This window comes from Phocoena sinus, chromosome 9, assembly GCF_008692025.1.
Source record: "Phocoena sinus isolate mPhoSin1 chromosome 9, mPhoSin1.pri, whole genome shotgun sequence".
Lineage (NCBI taxonomy): Eukaryota > Metazoa > Chordata > Mammalia > Artiodactyla > Phocoenidae > Phocoena > Phocoena sinus.
Genome location: NC_045771.1, coordinates 47,312,475 through 47,331,121, shown reverse-complemented (window position 1 = coordinate 47,331,121; position 18,647 = coordinate 47,312,475). Strand labels below are relative to the sequence as shown.

The window sequence follows — 18,647 nt, the reverse complement described above, 5'->3', positions numbered from 1 at the left end:
AAGTTCTTTTAGTCTAAAGTAGGGTTTCTCAACCTCAACATTATAGACATTTTGGGTCTTCTGACCTGTGTATTGTAGGATGTTTACCACCATCCCTGGACTCCTACCCGCTGGATGTCAGTGGCACCCTCCCCCTAGTCATTGACAATCAAAACTGTCTCCAGACATGGCCAAATATCTCCTGGGGAATGAAAAACACCTCCCCTCCCAGTTGAAAACCACTGGTCTATGAAAAGTCTTTTTAATTGTTCTAATATTGTCACTGATTTTTAAATCATAATTCCTGGAAAAATATGAGAAAAAAAGGAGAAGAAGGCAGAAAACAAACCAAATGAACGGAAACTGCTTTGGTCCTGAGCACGCAACCTGATATTGTGCGCATCTACATGTTAGCAGAATGTTTATAGTAGGTTACTAAGGCGCCCGACTTGTGGGTACTTACGTAACTTAGGGAAACCATTGGTAATCTTTTAAGGAGGTTTATTACAGAAAGACTGGTCAGTAGATTTTTTATAATACACTCTAATCAAGACAGGAAGGAATGTACCTCATCAACACGCCATCAGAATCCTGGAAAGGTTAAAGTAATGCCATGAGGAAAACTAAAGAAAAGAAACCGGAGATTTCACGTTTGCTCAATTTTCATTCTATACCATGCAATCCGACCACAAGAGTGTAAATTTCAGTACTTGCATTTTCTTTCTCTCCCTTTCAACAGAGATCTTTGATTTCTAATTAGAAGGGAATAATCCATATTTATTTTTTTTCTGGATGAAATTGCCCCAGTATCACCAATACAAATCCCCCCATCAAAAGCCTTTTCTCCTACACTTGATCTGTATCTCAGAGAATCCAGCAGTCTAGCTGCCCTGTGTAGGAGGTTGCTAAACTGGGTTTTTAAATTATTTCTATTAGGCAAAAACTTAACACATACCAGCTGCTGAGGGATTATAAAAGCTTAGTTTTTTCAATAATTGGAAACCTTGTTTACAGGGGACTCACAATATTCTTTAAATGCCTTTGTGTTGAATATAAAAGAACGTGTGTTTATCTAGGCAATGATAATCTGACTATAAAGCAAACTCATTTAAGGCTTATGCTTCCTGTCTCTCACTATGCAGCTGTCACCCTACTGTTCTTTCAAGCTTTGCAAAATGCTGAGAATTTTTCCTTAAAATTAGAAGAATAAATTGAAAAACAAACCAGGTAGTTTGGAATACATTTAATTCTAAATCACAGGGAAATCGTTGAGAGACCCAGAATATCACAACATCTAGGCAAATTTATTCCAAGTTCTCATTTGTTAACTCATTGACAGAAGTCCAAGGAGATTTTAAGGTGTTCAGTCCTGGCAAAGAAAAATCAAGGGCAATTCAGATAATTCAGTCTGAAACCAGTCCGTAGAATTTTGCTAGCCAATGAAGCCATCAAAGGTTTGTGTGCTGAGTCCAAAGCCACTTACTAGATCTATGACCTCAGGCTAGTTATTTGAGGGCTTTGTGTAAAATAATCGCACTCACTTCCCTCATAGGTTTGTTTGGAGGCTTAAATGAGATCAACACGTGAAACCCTAAGGACGGTTCCTGGCACAGAATAGCCACTCAGTAAATGTTAGCCTATTACCACAACTTTTTTCCCAAGCCCTACCGGTTTTTACATGCGTTATCTCACCTAATCTTTGAAAGAGCCTTATTAAAATAGTACATCTTTATAACTCCAGTTTTATTGAAAATCGAGGGAAATGAGATGCAAAGAAGTTTAATAACCTATTCAGGGTGACACAGCCATTGAATTGACAGCGGGGCTCTTCGTTTATGATCTTTGTCTCATTCTGCAAACATTTAATGAGTACAGGCACCCTTTGCTCTCAGAACAATCACTCTCCGAATATTTGCTGTAACAACTTACAGAAGGTTTTCGCCAAAATCATTCTCCCAGTTAAAAACCTGCTGTCACAAGTTCTCCTATGTGTGACGGCTTCTCAAAATTTAATGTGTATATGATTCCCCTTCGAAATGCACATTCTGCGTTTCTCACAAGCTCCGAGGTGATGCCAATGCTGCCGGTCCCCAGATCACACTTTGAGTAGCAGGAAAGCTAGGTGATGGAAGAGGGGCTCCTCTCATACCTCAGAGTCCTCCTGTTCTACCTCCTGTTTAAACATATTGCGCATTATACCCATAACTCCCCCCACTTTCCCCTGAGGGTTTCGCTCCTCAGTATTTGTTTGGGCCAGGTACCTGGGGGCACTACCAATTCAGGCCTGATTTAGACAGTATCTTTCAAATCTTTGGCAATGTTATTTCATTGTTTATTATAGAACATGCTCAGTGTAGAAGGATAATGAAATTCCTATTCTGTTCAGCTGCGGACTGTACATAAACATACCTATTAATTACATCATGAAGTGTTAAACAATTACGTAATTGGCATTTAAATATTTTATATTATGCAGAAATTCTTATCAGATTGTTATATAATTATTTAAAAGAATTTTAGTAATATCTGGGACATTGCTATTTTGGGATGCTCTAAGAATTAATTATTTTTTTTTTTCCATTTAAAATAATGGAATATAGGCTCTTGCTATTTGAAACTCTGCTGCCCCACACATTTTCAGGAATGGATTTGATTCAGATAACAAGAGGTGCCTGCATTCACCCTGTGCCTGACATCAGGTGAAATCCTAGGAATACAATGATGATGAAGACAAAAATGGCTGCTTCAAAACACTCACAGAATAGTTAGAGAAGGACCAGCCCAATAAAGATTTAAAATATGGTGAGATGTCAAGTTTTTCAGCAGAGATCAGTAAAAGGAGCTTTAAGAGCACAGAAAATAATGGGCCTACCTCTTCCTTCTCTACACAGGAGGGTCTCTCTGGACACCAGTAATAGCTAATATTCATTGAATATCTCTGTACTCCAGGAACTGTTGCAACCATGTTGCATGTATTTACTCAATTATTACAACTCAGTGAAGCAGGTATTTTTGTTATCATCCCCACTCTAAAGATGAGGAAACTGAGTAACAGATTAGTAACCTGCTTATGGACACACTGATCTGGCCTCAAAGACAGGCAGTCTGAGTGTAGAGCCCACACTTTCAACCATCTTGTGGTCCACCTTTATTTTATTAAAAGAAAGTTCAGGATCTTAAAATAAGAACATACAAAAAACGATGGACTGTTGAGCGGGGGGTGGGTGCATTGTATGGACAGGGCTAGACAGGACTAGAACCATCGTCAGTACTCACAGTACTGGCAATAATTATATATGAGATGTGACTATAAGGTCATGAAATAGTTTGACATGTATTACATGAGGGTGGTCCCTTTCCAGTCAGTCATCTTGGGAAGCTGTGCTTTTATTCCACCAATTTCCCGTTGCCTAGAGTGTGCTGGGAATGCTCTTCTAAAGAACCTTCAGAATAAGTCACGGTGCAAATCTTAGTATCTTAGGATCATGCCTCATTTTTGTCTCAGATGTGTTTCCAAGTCGGATCACTCACCCTATTTACCGAATTCGGCTGTGAATAACTTACACCTGTTTGCCACAATAACATCCACTCTCAAATCCATTCTCAAAAAATAAATGTATGTTTCTATTTACCAGGTGATTCTGAAACTTTAGTGTATGCTTAAATGTCGTCCAGGGGAACTTGATTAAAGCCCCACCCTAAGTAATTCTGATTCAGTTTGCCTGAGGAAAGGATCAGGATCCTGCCGTCTTTAACGAGCATCCTGGAGACCACACTTTGAGAAGCAGCTCTAAGTATATCCAAGAAAAAGGGTAGTGATTCTTAAGGCAGTTCCAAAAGAGGAATTCCAAAAGTGTTTTCATCCACAGTGACATCAGTGTCATGTATCACCTACCTTGAGGGACTTTCTCCTGTACGTGATGCTTACTTAGAATATGATGTTCAGTTATATTTATAAAAAGAATCAGCCACCATTCTTCACAGTCACACCCCACACACGAAATGCACCTGTGTCTTGGGCAGGACCCATTTCAGGTGTTTGTTTGCTCACCGATCTACTTGGTATCCTTTTGCAGAAAGAGGTGTTCCTTTCAGAACCAGGTAGATCATGAAAGGATCCAGTATTGGAAGATCCAGCAATATGTATACGGATTATTACTTTTTTGTCCTGAAAAGGGTGAGGCTTCTTTCACTTCTTGGAGCTGGATCACTAAACCCCAAGGGCAGGCATTGCAGATCCGATTTCTGTTAGTCATATCCTCAAAGACCAGTTTCACCAAGGTGATGGGTTATCCTAGGATAATCACAGTGGCAGGGAAGTTCCAGAACCAACTTTCATTCACGTTGGGATATGTTACATCTTTGTCCCTTCCTGAATCCACATGAACACCTAAATTAGCCCTCCATTTTTTGTCAAGTTGCCTGATTTTAACAAGCATAATTCTCAATGAAAATGCAAGAACTTCTGAGCTGCCTTACTTTTTATTTATCAATTGTCCTCTGTCTCATTCACTGAAGAGAATCTCATACACCTGGAAATTGAAATTCAATGCTACGGCTTCTTTAATAAAACAAGTCAGCGGGCTTCCCTGGTGGCGCAGTGGTTGAGAGTCCGCCTGCCGATGCAGGGGACACAGGTTCGTGCCCCGGTCCGGGAGGATCCCACATGACGCGGAGCGGCTGGGCCCGTGAGCCATGGCCGCTAAGCCTGCGCGTCCGGAGCCTGTGCTCCGCAATGGGAGAGGCCACAACAGTGAGAGGCCCAAGTACCAAAAAAAAACAAATCAGCATTTCACAGGTGGGTCCTGACTCCATCAGTGTCTAATGTGGGGCAGCACGTGGAGAGAGTCAGGCTCCTTTAAGGCATTACTCCATCACAGGGTAGAGGTTCTAGTTTCTCTAGTCAGGTCCCTTGTCCCTTGGAGCCCTGACATCAGCCGACTGTATTTTGTCTGGATCCGAGGATCCCAAATTATCCGCCTTAAAAAAATGTGCACATTCTATGATTTTTCTGGGGTCGTTTAACTTATATTAAGCTCTTGACTGGTTAAAAGCTTAGTGAACGGTGGAGAGAAAGACTACGTTTAGATTCCTGTGAGCAAAAGTTTAGGAAAGGAAGAGGTGATAGTTGTATTTGTTTTTTATCCCAGCCATTCTCTCTCTTTAACATTAACGAGGGAGCTATGTTTTCTTTAAGAGCAACAGAGACAACAGATGGATGACAGGTTGAATCAGATCACTATCAAAACAGCCTGGACAGTGGGAGCAGTGATCAGATGACTGCCCACATCCTCTGTCTTCGCTCTCTCTTACTTCCACGTTTCCTCTCTCCCTATGTAGGGTTGCCAGATTTAGAAAAAATGAAATAAAAACAGGATGCCTAGTTAAATTTGGATTTCAGCTAAATAAAGAATAATATTCTAGTATACGTTTTGCGCAATATTGGGGACCTATTGTATGGCCCTATTCCACGGGTAGTCTCTCCCACACAGTTCAGTGCTCTTGTTTTATTTTCTTGCAGTTTTCATATGCAGATTTGTTCTTCAATTGGATCAAAGGGTCCTGCAGGCGGGATCTTATTTGGTATTCCTCAAGGCACCCTAGATATTGACTTCCCTATTTGGCAGCCTATGTTAGATTTTTTCAAGTGTTTCCTCTTACTGCAAGTACAGAACACCCCTGAGCTCCTTATAGCTTTCCTCTCACACCTGTGATGTCATCAGTTCATGAACAATGACAGGGCTGAGCACAGAGCTCTGAACATAAGTGTACCATATATTTTTATGAGTGATGGATGAACTGAAAGCAATTTGTTGTCTTCTTAAGAGTCAATTAAATTAACTACTTACCTGCACGCCAGGAGTTCATAGTAAGCTCCATCTACCATGCTGTCCATCTAGGAAATTAGATTAATTACCCTTCTCTTACTATAGTCTACCACCCTTTTGTTTTTTTATTAATCTCAAGGAAATATTTTCCTTTTCAACTGGTAGAGTCAATATTCAATGGAATAAGGGTTGTGAGGGAGAGGGGTCAGACTACATGGATAACCCCAAATTATAATTAAAACTGTAGTCATTTCTTTTTTACGCAAAGACAGGTTAACAGTGTTCTGAGGCCCAACTGGGTCGTTAGGCTTGATTATTCGGTAGCTGCTGATGAGGGATGATTCCCCCTTACCAACTAACTGTATTTTAAATTTCTCTAAATTACCTAAGTCCCTTGGAGGCAAATAAAACTTGTCTTTCGCATATTAAAAAAAAAATTACCCTTCTCTTTTGGAAAGATAAGAGGATGGAGGAAAGGGAATGGGGTTGGTAGCTACACCTAGATTTGCAAATCTGTGTTATGGCTCAGCCAAAAAGATGGAAATAAAATTGTCCTGATAAATAGGGAGTCATTTCAAAATGTGGAACATGGACTCTCAAAGAAAGGACAGATGTCTTGCATATTATATATTACCTACTTCCATCAGCTTTTCTAAAATTCTAAATTTCTTCTATGGCATGTTGGTGTTGCAGCCACCTTATCTACAGTACCCTGAGAGTAAGAAAGAACTGTGAAAGCCAGTCGAACAGTGTAAATGACAAAATGTGTCAACTCCCATTCAAAAGCTTTCCAGCATGTAGGGTAATCAGATAACAAGGTGCCTTTTTACACACTTTGTGCTTCGATTAATCATATCATTTAGATCTTCCTTCATAAATGACACACAGCAGGCTTCAAACCTTAAAGAGTGATGAATGCCCTCTCTTGGTTCAGTGCTTTTCAGGTGTAAAACGCACAGAAGAGTGAACACGTATTTAGAAGTATCTAGATGATTAGTTTTATGCCAGCTAGGCTTGTCCAAGGCAGGCTTGTCAAGATGGTCCACAGAGACCCGGCTCCCCCTTTTGAACCTTTTCCTCTAGTCCATACCTCCGTACTGCCCACTCGGGTCCCCTGCATCCTTTGGAGAGTAAAGATAGCCCGGGAAACTGCCTTCACATCCCACCACGGTGCCCTGCTGAGAAAACTGCCCATTTGACTGTAGACAGAAGTGACTGTAAATGACATAGCTGCCCAGCTCATATTCTACCCTAGTAAACAAACGTGATCTTGCTGTTATAACCACCAGTGAAACCCGTAACTTCATGTAGCTCTGCATGTTCTCAGTGTCCCTGGAATCAGACTAGAAGAATAAAAGCTGAACATGAGAACTCATGTTAATTTCTTACCAACTCCAACACCTTGAATGTAAGAAAACAAAGTTCATATGAAAGTAGATTATCACATATATGTGGCAGAAATCCAATGTGATAACCCCAAGGCTCAAGATGTGATTGAAAAATCTTTTCTGGAATGTTTATGCTTTTCAGTCAACTCATAAATCTTATCCTCCAAAGCTTGTACCTCTGGTGTCAAGTGAATTTTAGCCCATTCACCATTTGATGAAAAAAATAAGAATGTTAGGATATTGATTTTATCGGGAAAGAGACCAAAATAGACTTATTTTTTAATCCGGGTGCACTCCCCATTTTTATTATAAATACATAATGAAACAATTAGGTGAAGATTGAAATAAATGTTTGTGTTCTATTCATGCTAAAACTATTTGTTCTGTCCTTCAGGATGAAGCCTTGTAATACTTTTATAAATTCCTTAATATTAAAATAAGCCTCACTGTGTTTCCTTCAAAAATTTTTTTATTGGGTGATTGAGTATGGGTGGGGAGTGAGCCTAATGATTAGAGAAATATGGCAATTCTAGGTCATTTTTACTCAAGAGAGTGGAATGTGTTGCTTAACTCCAGAGTGTCTTAGATCTCTGGTTTGGGGAATAAAAACTGGAATAAAATTATTCCCAGGACTCTAGCTCTGTTTATTTGAATAGTGTTTTTATCTATCTGATTGGAATTCAAGTGCATTACTAACACGTTTCTTCTTTTCAATATAGGTGGGAAACAGACCAAAATATTATGGAAGAGAGTATGTATTATGCTATTCATTGTTTTAATAATGTAATAAGTAGTCACTTCCTATGTCATTTAAATACTAAAAATTTTCCAATATGTAGTCTTCATCAAATGTCCATTGTGCAAGAGCTTTATAATAAGGATAAATGCAATCAGATCCCTTTGTACTGAATTTTCTTATAATATTCAGGTGCTTGGCTTCATGAATGTGGGAGGGAGACTATCTCCCGCTACATTCAGTTCTCTTCATAAAAGCAGCCACTGAGTGCCTGGCAAGTATTTGAAACATAAGGCGTAAGGCGGCATTTTTTCATAACTGTGGCTCTCTTAGTATTTCATTTCACTTTTACTTCAATACTATATGAACGGCTAGGGTGTCGAAGAATGTGAACTGAGGCTGAATTCCTTACTTTCATCTACCTCAGTAAACGCAAAGCTCAGGAAAGTCGTCCCATTTCCTTGCAGTCTCCTAAAACCAAAATGATTATTTCTCTTGACATGGATCTATTAGCCAAATTGCCTTAATACCATAATTATGATTTCCCCCATTTTCCTCTATATTTTTTAAGATTTTTTTTTAATGTGAACCATTTTTAGTCTTTATTGAATTTGTTACAATATTGCTTCTGTTTTATCTTTTGGTTTTTTGGCCACAAGGCATGTGGGATCTTAGCTCCCCGACCAGGGATTGAACCCTCACCCCCTGCATTGGAAGGCAAAGTGTTAACCACTGGACCGCCAGGGAAGTCCCCCCCATTTTTCTCTTAATTTCATCTCTTGTTTAACTTTCTCAGAAACCTACTGCAAAGCAAATACGCATTACCATAAAAATAGCTGGCAGTCTCAGGCTGTGGCATGGTGCACAGCTCACAGCGGGCAGAACCACCCAGACAGAGCAAAGGGCGGAGGCGGAGGTGGGGAGGATGTCAGTCAGATGCATAATTCGATTTTCTTCCCATGTCCCACCTGGAGGCATTATAAGGTTAAAGTCTCTTTCAGCTGCCAGAGCTCTCCCAGCCAATCCAAAACCTTCTTCCTCTATTCCCTTACCCATCAGAGCTTCACTTCCGTGATGAATGACCCTCTTATTTGTCCCAGTTCAGCAGCCACTTCCTAATTGCCACGGCTGCGTTTCTGAACCTTCCTACTGGGCCTTGGGAATTCAGCTGGGGGCTCTGGAATACCTGCCTGCATCGCTGGCCTCCTCTCTCTTCCACCCCCATGTCCCTAACATCTAACCTGGTTGTAATAGGACTTATTTTTCTTCAGTATACTGATTTGGATTTTGCTCATAGAGCAAAAGAAAAGAGAATTAATTTAAAAAAGAGAAAATGAAAACCTATTGTATACTTCTCAAATAGAACATTTTTGTACATGAATTCCAAAAGAAACTCTATTTATTGTTTCTTTCCGTTTTTTGCATAAAAGTTTTGTTGAATAACCTTCTAGTTTTCATAGTCCAACCTCCCCCCATCCCACCATCCACATAAACTATAGAGTGAAACGAGACCAAAGAAACATTTTCTTAACCGTAAAAAAGGAATATATCGTATTAGAGGGAAGTTAGCTTAAAAACTTCATATTCTGTGTTTCCCTTTCTTTTTTAAAAATGAAAGTTTTTGTTGTTCCATTCAAAAAGTAAGACATGCTCTATTCAGGAAACATATATGCATATTTTCTTCCTAGGAAGAATCACAAGAAAGTGTGTTCAGTAGATACCATTAGGGAAAGGGAATTTTTATTTCTCTACTGTTTATATTTTTATTTCTTTCGTGCCTTTTAACTTTCAAATTTTGAATTTTCCCACTGTGGGTAGGTATTACTTTTGTTCTTAAAAAGTTAATCAATTAATACCCAATTAATTTGGGAAAATTAGAGCATATAGGAATCTACAAGGTGGAAAACACCATAGCCCCACCGTGAAAGGGAAGCATTGTTAACTTTTTTCCCTTCATCTCTTTCTTCCCAGTCTTTGTGCAGGCTCTTTTTTTTGAAAAGTTGGGATCATAGATATATACATGATGGGTACTTTTAAATCCATGCCTAAAGGGGCTGATGAGCCACACACACTGGGTCTTCAGATGCTCAAGATTGTCATTTTCTTCTTTTGAACAATTGAATTTAACTTAGTTCTTGACACCTGACATCTGCTGCTGGGCATCCCTGAAACACGTCCATTCAAGGGAGTTCAAACAAAGCTGCTTTCAGATTAACTGCCTATTTGGGATATTCCTTTTCCCATTTTTTTTTTTTTTTTTTTTTTTGGCCCTTCTCCGCCCAGAGAGTGACCTGGGTCAGGGGTGTCAGGTTTCTGTGCCCTTCGCTGCGTGTGCCTCTTCCTGCTGCGGTCACCCCCTGCCCTGCCCTGTCAGGTTGTGTCCTGGACATCTCAGCCTCAAACCTCTTGTGGCACCAGCTTTTGTCCTTTCTGATGTGGGAAACTTTCCAATGCCCTCTGTCCTTCTATCCTCTCCACGTCCCTCCCACCTCTCCCTCCCTCCCCCCCTCCCTCCCTCCCCCTCCCTCCCTCGCTCTCCCTCGCGCGCTCTCTCTCTCTCTCTCTCTCTCTCTCTCTCCAGCCTTCTTCCAGCCCCAGCTCTTGCTGCAAAGGAGGCTTTTCCACCTTCCAGCTTAGACCCGCTGAACATGGGTGCTAGCCAAATTTCTCCCAATCTCCTTCCCAAAAGAACTGGGGACACGGGTCTCCTTTTGGAAAGGAGGGTTGCTCTTATGTCACACAGCACATTCATCCTCACCCCGGATAAGCGATGCTGCAAGACCTCCATACATTGACTCTCAAGATTTAAAACCAAAATTTGAGAAGCCAGAACACCCCTTTTTCCCAAGCTATCACTGCCCTAGGCTTTTGAGAGTTGATCTGAGAACTCAAGGCCAGAGTGTTTGACCTCACTCCCCTAGGACTAAAGCTTCAGCTTGTAAGGTCTAGTTGTAAAGAATAGAAGGGAATTAGGACGTAAGTATTGCGATAGGTTTATTTTTTTCCAAAATGTTATCCTGGTACATGTGTCCTCTAAGAATCTTTGCATTCCTGTGGGAAAAAAACAACAGCACTTCTTGTGTAGCCAGCTTCCCTCCCTCCCGTCTCCTTCCAGGAAGGTAAAAGGGGATTCTCTGTCCAGAAAACTTCTTCTCTAATTTATTCCCCCCAATTCCCTAAGATTGGGTAATCCCAGAAAGAGGGTGGTGTTCCCTCTCCCAGGAGCCCGGGACCCCTTGGCCCTGGCCTCACTCCGCCACAGCCCAGCTCCCACCTTCATCTGAAACACAGATTGATCAAATCTCTGATAACAGGGGTGAGCCGCTGTCTTTGCTTTAGGGCAGCAGAGAGCTGGCTAGTTGTGTGTCCCTAACTCCTGTCCTGTTCTCCTCTCCCCTGGCATCTCTGTCCGCTCTCTAGGTCCCAGACATCCCCTCCAGAGCAAAGCAGTTACTGGCCAAGCTTGCAATCCTACTGAATTTTCTACATGCATGTGTATTACTTTTTAAATTACGGGGGGGAAAAATAAACATTATCTTTAAAAAAGAAAAATAGGTACATTTTCCAAACACATCCCTAAGCGAACCTACGCGAATGCTCTCAAAATTTAGAGGAATGGAAGGCTGTTCATTACTTCTGGCCATTCTTCCCAGAGAATGAGCCCCTAAAATGAACATCACCCCACACTGAAGTAAGCAGGGTGATAATCAGTACGTGCTCATTTGCAATCAGGATAATACCTAGTGATGAGCAGAGTGCTAAATTGGTAAATGCTCTTTTGCTTTCCTTCATGGATAAAAGAGGAGCCATAACCTGGCTTTTGGTTACGACTTTAATTTTCAGCTTATGATCAAAGACAATAGCAGAAAGCCAGGTGGACTGGGTGTTCTTCCTTTTGCCTTGCCTACTTGCATGCTTATTATGTGTTTGGGTGCATGCTGAGAGCCAGGTCCAAGCCCATCTGGAAGTATACAGTAGTCACACCCCTCTTCATTTAAATGGGGAGCTGTAGATTCCAGGTGGACCCACCATCTTTTTTAGGCAGCTCTTTGTGGTCCATGTTGGTATGTGATCTGTTCAGAACAAAGATGATCTTGTCTCTCCTCAGGTTTCATGGGATCATCTCCCGAGAGCAGGCAGATGAGCTTCTTGGAGGCGTGGAGGGCGCCTACATTCTTAGAGAAAGCCAGCGCCAGCCAGGGTGCTACACGTTAGCACTAAGGTGAGCCTGATTTCATCCACTGTTGCAACTGCTTTACAGGAGACTTTACTTATTTTTTCCCTTTTTTTTTTTTGTGGTAAAATATACATAACATACAATGTAAATGTACCACTTTAACCATTTTTTAGTGTACAATTCAGCGCCATTAAATATATTCTGTGTCCTGCAACCATCTCCACTATCCATTTCCAGAACTTTTTCATCATCCCAAACGTTCAGTACCCATTAAATTAATTGCTCCCCGTTCCCCCCTAATTATTTTTTATTTTCACTTCATTTACAAAGCAGCCAGCAGCATGTCAGAGGCTTATACATTTCCTGTTATCAGTTGATGGGCTCTGAGGCTCTGTTTATGCATACACAGCATTCTTTGGAGAATCATCTGCAAAGCTGGTGCTCTAGGGCTGCTTCCTTCTGAAACATCAAGCCTGCTGATTGAGACACGCCTCTGCCTCCCTTCGCCCTCTGCAAAAGTCTTCACCTCACGTTGTGCGTGTGTGCCTGCACAGCCATGCACTTTAACCAGAGGATTCTCTCAGAGATCACACTGACCTCACACTGAGCTCCCGGGGCTAGTCATGACGCTCCATGCCAGCGAGCCATCGCAGCACTTTACCACAAAATCACAGTATTAAAAATCACAATTTCAGTGCTTGTGATTGGTCTGTTTACATTTTCTGTTTTTTCCTGGTTCAGTCTCAGAAGGTTGTGCTTTTCTAAGAATTTGTCCACATCTTCCAGGTTGTCCATTTTATTGGCATATAGTTGCTTGTAGTAATCCCTCATGATCCTTTGTATTTCTGCGGTGTCAGTTGTTACTTCTTTTTCATTTCTAATTCTATTGATTTGAGTCTTCTCCCTGTTTTTCTTGATGAGCCTGGCTAATGGTTTATCAATTTTGTTTATCTTCTCAAAGAACCAGCTTTTAGTTTTATTGATCTTTGCTATCATTTCCTTCATTTCTTTTTCATTTATTTCTGATCTGATCTTTATGATTTCTTTCCTTCTGCTAACTTTGGGTTTTTTTTGTTCTTTCTCTAATTGCTTTAGGTGTAAGGTTACATTGTTTATTTGAGATGTTTCTTGTTTCTTGAGGTAGGATTGTATCCCTCTTAGAACTGCTTTTGCTGCATCCCATAGGTTTTGGATCATCGTGTTTTCACTGTCATTTGTCTCTAGGTATTTTTTGATTTCCTCTCTGATTTCATTAGTGATCTCTTGGTTATTTAGTAGTGTATTGTTTAGTCTCCATGTGTTTGTATTTTTTACAGATTTTTTCCTGTAATTGATATCTAGTCTCATAGCGTTGTGGTCAGAAAAGATACTTGATACGATTTCAATTTTCTTAAATTTACTAAGGCTTGACTTGTGACCCAATATATGATCTATCCTGGAGAATGTTCCATGAGCACTTGAGAAGAAAGTGTATTCTGTTGTTTATGGATGGAATGTCCTATAAATATCAATTAAGTCCATCTTGTTTAATGTATCATTTAAAGCTTGTGTTTCCTTATTTATTTTCATTTTGGGTGTTCTGTCCATTGGTGAAAGTGGGGTGTTAAAGTCCCCTACTGTGATTGTATTACTGTCGATTTCCCCTTTTATGGCTGTTAGCATTTGCCTTATGTATTGAGGTGCTCCTACGTTGGGTGCATAAATATTTACAATTGTTATATCTTCTTCTTGGATTGATCCCTTGATCATTATGTAGTGTCCCTCTTTGTCTCTTGTAATAGTCTTTATTTTATTTTATTATTATTATTATTTTAATTTATTTTATTTATTTTTGGCTGTGTTGGGTCTTCGTTGTGTGCAGGCTTTCTCTAGTTGTGGCAAGTGGGGGCTACTCTTCGTTTTGGTGCACGGGCTTCTCATTGCGGTGGCTTCTCTTGTTGCAGAGCACGGGCTCTAGGCCCACAGGCTTCAGTAGTTGTGGCACGTGGGCTCACTACTTGTGGCTCGTGGACTCTAGAGCCCAGACTTAGTAGTTGTGGTACACGGGCTTAGTTGCTCTGAGGCATGTGGGGTCTTCCTGGACCAGGGCTCGAACCCGTGTCCCCTGCATTGACAAGCGGATTCTTAACCACTGCGCCACCAAGGAAGCCCTAGTCTTTATTTTAAAGTCTGTTTTGTCTGATATGAGAATTGCTACTCCAGCTTTCTTTTGATTTCCATTTGCATGGAATATCTTTTTCCATCCCCTCACTTTCAGTCTGTATGTGTCCCTAGGTCTGAAGTGGTCTCTTGGAGACAGCATATATATGGGTCTTGTTTTGTATCCATTCAGCCAGTCTGTGTCTTTTGGTTGGAGCATTTAATCCATTTACATTTAAGGTAGTTATCAATATGTATGTTCCTATTACCATTTTCTTAATTGTTTTGGGTTTGTTATTGTAGGTCTTTTCCTTCTGTTGTGTTTCCTGCCTAGAGAAGTTCCTTTAGCATTTGTAAATTAGAACACTTCCTAACACCATACACAAAAATAAACTCAAAATGGATTAAAGACCTAAACATAAGGCCAGACACTTTAAAACTGTGAGAAGAAATCATAGGCAGAACACTCTATGACATAAATCACAGCAAGATCCTTCTTGACCCACCTCCTACAGAAATGGAAATAAAAATAAACAAATGGGACCTAATGAAACTTAAAAGCTTTTGCACCGCAAAGAAAACCATAAACAAGTCGAAAAGACAACCCTCAAATGGGAGAAAATATTTGCAAATGAAGCAACTGACAAAGGATTAATCTCCAAAATATACAAGCATCTCCTCAAGCTCAGTATCAAAAAACCAAAACAACCCAATCCAAAAATGGACAGAAGACCAAAATAGACATTTCTCCAAAGAAGATATACAGATCGCCAACAAACACATGAAAGGATGTTCAACGTCACTTATCATTAGAGAAATGTAAACCAAACTACAATGAGGTATCACCTCACACCAGTCAGAATGGCCATCATCAAAAAATCTACAAACAATAAATGCTGGAGAGGGTGTGGAGAAAAGGGAACCCTCTTGCACTGTTGGTGGGAATGTAAATTGATACAGCCACTGTGGAGAACAGTATGAAGCTTCCTTAAAAAACTAAAGCTAGAACTACCATATGACCCAGCAATCCCACTACTGGGCATATACCCTGAGAAAACCATAATTCAACAAGAGTCATGTACCAATATGTTCATTGCAACACTATTTACAGTAGCCAGGAGATGGAATCAACCTAAGTGTCCACTGACAGATGAGTGGGTAAAGAAGATGTGGCACATACATACAATGGAATATTATTCAGCCATATAAAGAAACGAAATTGAGTTATTTGTAGTGAGATGGATGGACCTAGAGTCTGTCATACAGAGTGAATTAAGTCAGAAAGAGAAAAACAAATACCGTATGCTAACGCACATATATGGAATCTAAAAAACATATATATCTATATATCTATCTATATATATATATATATATATATATATGGTTCTGAAAAACCTAGGGACAGGACAAGAATAAAGATGCCGATGTAGAGAATGGGCTTGAGGACACAGGGAGGGGGAAGTGTAAGCTGGGACAAAGTGAGAGAGTGGCATGGACATATATACACCATCAAATGTAAAATAGCTAGTGGGAAGCAACCACATAGCACAGGGAGATCAGCTCGGTGCTTTGTAACCACCTAGGGGGTGGGATAGGGAGGGTGGGAGGAAGACCGCAAGAGGGAGGAGATATGGGGATATTTGTATATGTATAGCTGATTCACTTGTTATAAAGCAGAAACTCACACACCATTGTAAAGCAATTATACTCCAATAAAGATGTTAAACAAAAAATAAAATAAAAATCACAGCACCCAAAAGGCATTGCATTTACTGCACCTTCCTAACCTGGATCAAATATTTTATGTCCTTTGATCCTCATGGCAATCCTATAAAGTTTGGTGAAGGTTTTCAATTTCAGAATTGGATTGTCTTCCAAAAGTTCATTCATGAACTCTTTGGAATTGGGAAGAAATGGTATCAATGAAACACTTCCCAGGGCCTTCCCTGGTGCAGAGTGGTTGGGAATCTGCCTGCCAATGCAGGGGGACACGATGTTCTAGAGCCCGGAAGCCACAACTACTGAACCCACGTGCCACAACTAATGACACCCACGCGCCTAGAGCCCATGCTTTACAAACGAGAAAGCCTGCACACGCAATGAAGAGTAGCCCCCTCTCGCCTCAACTAGAGAAAGCCCGTGCGCAGCAACGAAGACCCGACGCAGCCAATAAGAAAATAAATAAATAAATGTATTAAAAAAAAAAAAGAAAGAAAGAAAGAAGCACTTCCCAGGTCAGCCCACAAAGGTGTGTTCAACCCACCATCTCAATGCTGTGATTGTGGAACGGTCGATGCTTTCCAAGTTGCGACTGGGGATGGCATATCTTCAGTGGATGTCCATTATGGGGAAGCACTTCAAGAGTAGGCAAGTGCCCTAGGAGATGCAAAGTATTTCCCAGCTTCCAGCATCCCAGCAGCAGGAGTTGACAGTCCCAGTGGGGAGCCAAGCAGGGGCTGTGAGATATAGGATCAAGGCCAAAAGGGAACAGTCAGAACTAAAGGGAGAGCACCCTAATGATTAGGTCACTGGAATGCTGGCTCTGGCGTTCAAGCAGGGAGCTCCACACAGCTCCCCTGTTTCCCTTCTGTTGGACCAACTGGGGTGGGAGGCATGGGGTGCTTTACTGATAGTGGTTAAAGATGTAATAATAAAAGGACATCAGGCCAGTGGTGATAGCTTCCCTTGCAGAGGTAATTGCCTGGTACAGGGGAGGGGGTGGAGGGGCATGGCTAGTTCCCATTAAGAAATTTACGTAAGATATCTGTAAATCAGGCAGTACTCCCTGACTTTTACAAATGAGAATGATTATGACCGAATGGCCTTAGTGATTTCTAGGACCAAATGATGCCATATGACTGGCTAGGGTTAAACCCACCTTTGCCTCTTTCCAGGGATGTAGCCTCAATCAGGTACCCCCTCTTTTCAAGGCTCAGTTTCCTCAGCAGTCAAACAGGGATAATAATTGCCCCTGTCTCAACGGGTCTCCATGATAACTTAATGGGGAAAATCAAGTCCAAGGGCTTAGCCCAGTGCCTGGCATTCAGTACACTCTCGGGAAGTTTTAGCTGCCATTGCCACTCACTGGCCTGATTTCTAACACTACTGTGATTTCTCCTTCCTCATGGGCAGGTTTGGAAACCAGACCTTAAACTACAGGCTCTTCTATGATGGAAAACACTTTGTGGGTGAGAAGAGGTTTGAATCGATTCACGATCTGGTCACAGATGGCTTGATAACGCTGTACATAGAAACAAAAGCTTCTGAATACATTTCCAAAATGACAACAAATCCCATCTATGAACACATTGGATATGCCACTTTACTCAGAGAAAAAGTATCCAGGAGGCTAAGCAGGTCTAAAAACGAATCAAGAAAAGCCAGCGTCACAAATGAAGAACACACAGCGGTTGAAAAGGTAAGTTTACGCGAGGGACAAAAACAGTCTCTCTGTTTTTGATCTATGCTCAAAAACTGGACGATTAATTCTATATGTGATTTGCCAGTATGTTGTAGGAGACCACCCCACCTCCACCGAAAGAACTTTAGAATTTTCATGCTAAAAGGGACCTTGGACATCTTTCAGTTCAACCCCCTCATTTTACAGATGAGGACAGTAATGTCCAGAAATGTTTGATGATTTGCCCCAACTCATGCAGTCAGAGCCAGGACGTCCACAGATAATTATCTGTGCGTTTATTCGGAGTTTGAAAGGAAGAGAAAATCCCATTAATGTTTTATGATGAAACTAGTCACTTGCTTTTTAATTGCCATTTGAGGTGTTACTGGCTCCATCTCTAGTTCCACCCAGCTGGCCAGATACATGGTATTTGCATTTCCTTCTCTCAGGACTGGGTGACCATGCGTGATCCACAGGTCAGCCGTCTCTTGAAGGTGGTTTTACCTAGATAACAGATTTTACTGACAGAGATGGGAGCATTAGTGGTGATGATGGCTCTCTCTGGGAGGCTTGGAAAGACAGGCTATCCTTTGTCCCAAAGGAGGAGTTATTATGCCTCGCCGAGGATTAGAAGCTCCTAAGTGGGTGATGTTCAAGGTGGTTGCATCACGGCAGGATGTGGCGAGGAAGATCTGATTTTCCTCTCCAATAAGTTGCTGTTTATTTGAAAGACACCACCACAGTTTGCTAGCAGATTTTTTGGATGTGCCTCTTTAGGAACCATCTGCTTTGCCTGGTCCTGTCTGTTTTCCACTGAAAGAAAGTGACAGCCAGCCACGCCAGTCAGCCCCCACTGAGTCTGTGCTGAGCCCAGCTTCTAAGGCGAGCTTGGACTGGGGCAGATGTAAATAAGCAGGGCGAGCACTGCTACTTCTGGTGGTTACTAATCCTTAATTAAACTGGAATGGCCCCCTTCGTCCCCCTGTTGTCCAGTGTTAGC

General features: G+C 41.2%; 1 protein-coding gene across 1 annotated transcript in view; it reads left to right on the top strand.

Annotated features, from left to right (window-relative positions):
- Positions 1-18,647, top strand: part of CHN2 (chimerin 2) — a 334,206-nt gene that overhangs the window by 196,166 nt on the left and 119,393 nt on the right. The window contains exons 4-6 of the mRNA XM_032644024.1: positions 7,915-7,946; positions 12,040-12,153; positions 17,380-17,665. Of these exons, the coding sequence (XP_032499915.1) occupies positions 7,915-7,946; positions 12,040-12,153; positions 17,380-17,665 (432 nt within the window). The remainder of the gene's footprint in view (positions 1-7,914; positions 7,947-12,039; positions 12,154-17,379; positions 17,666-18,647) is intronic.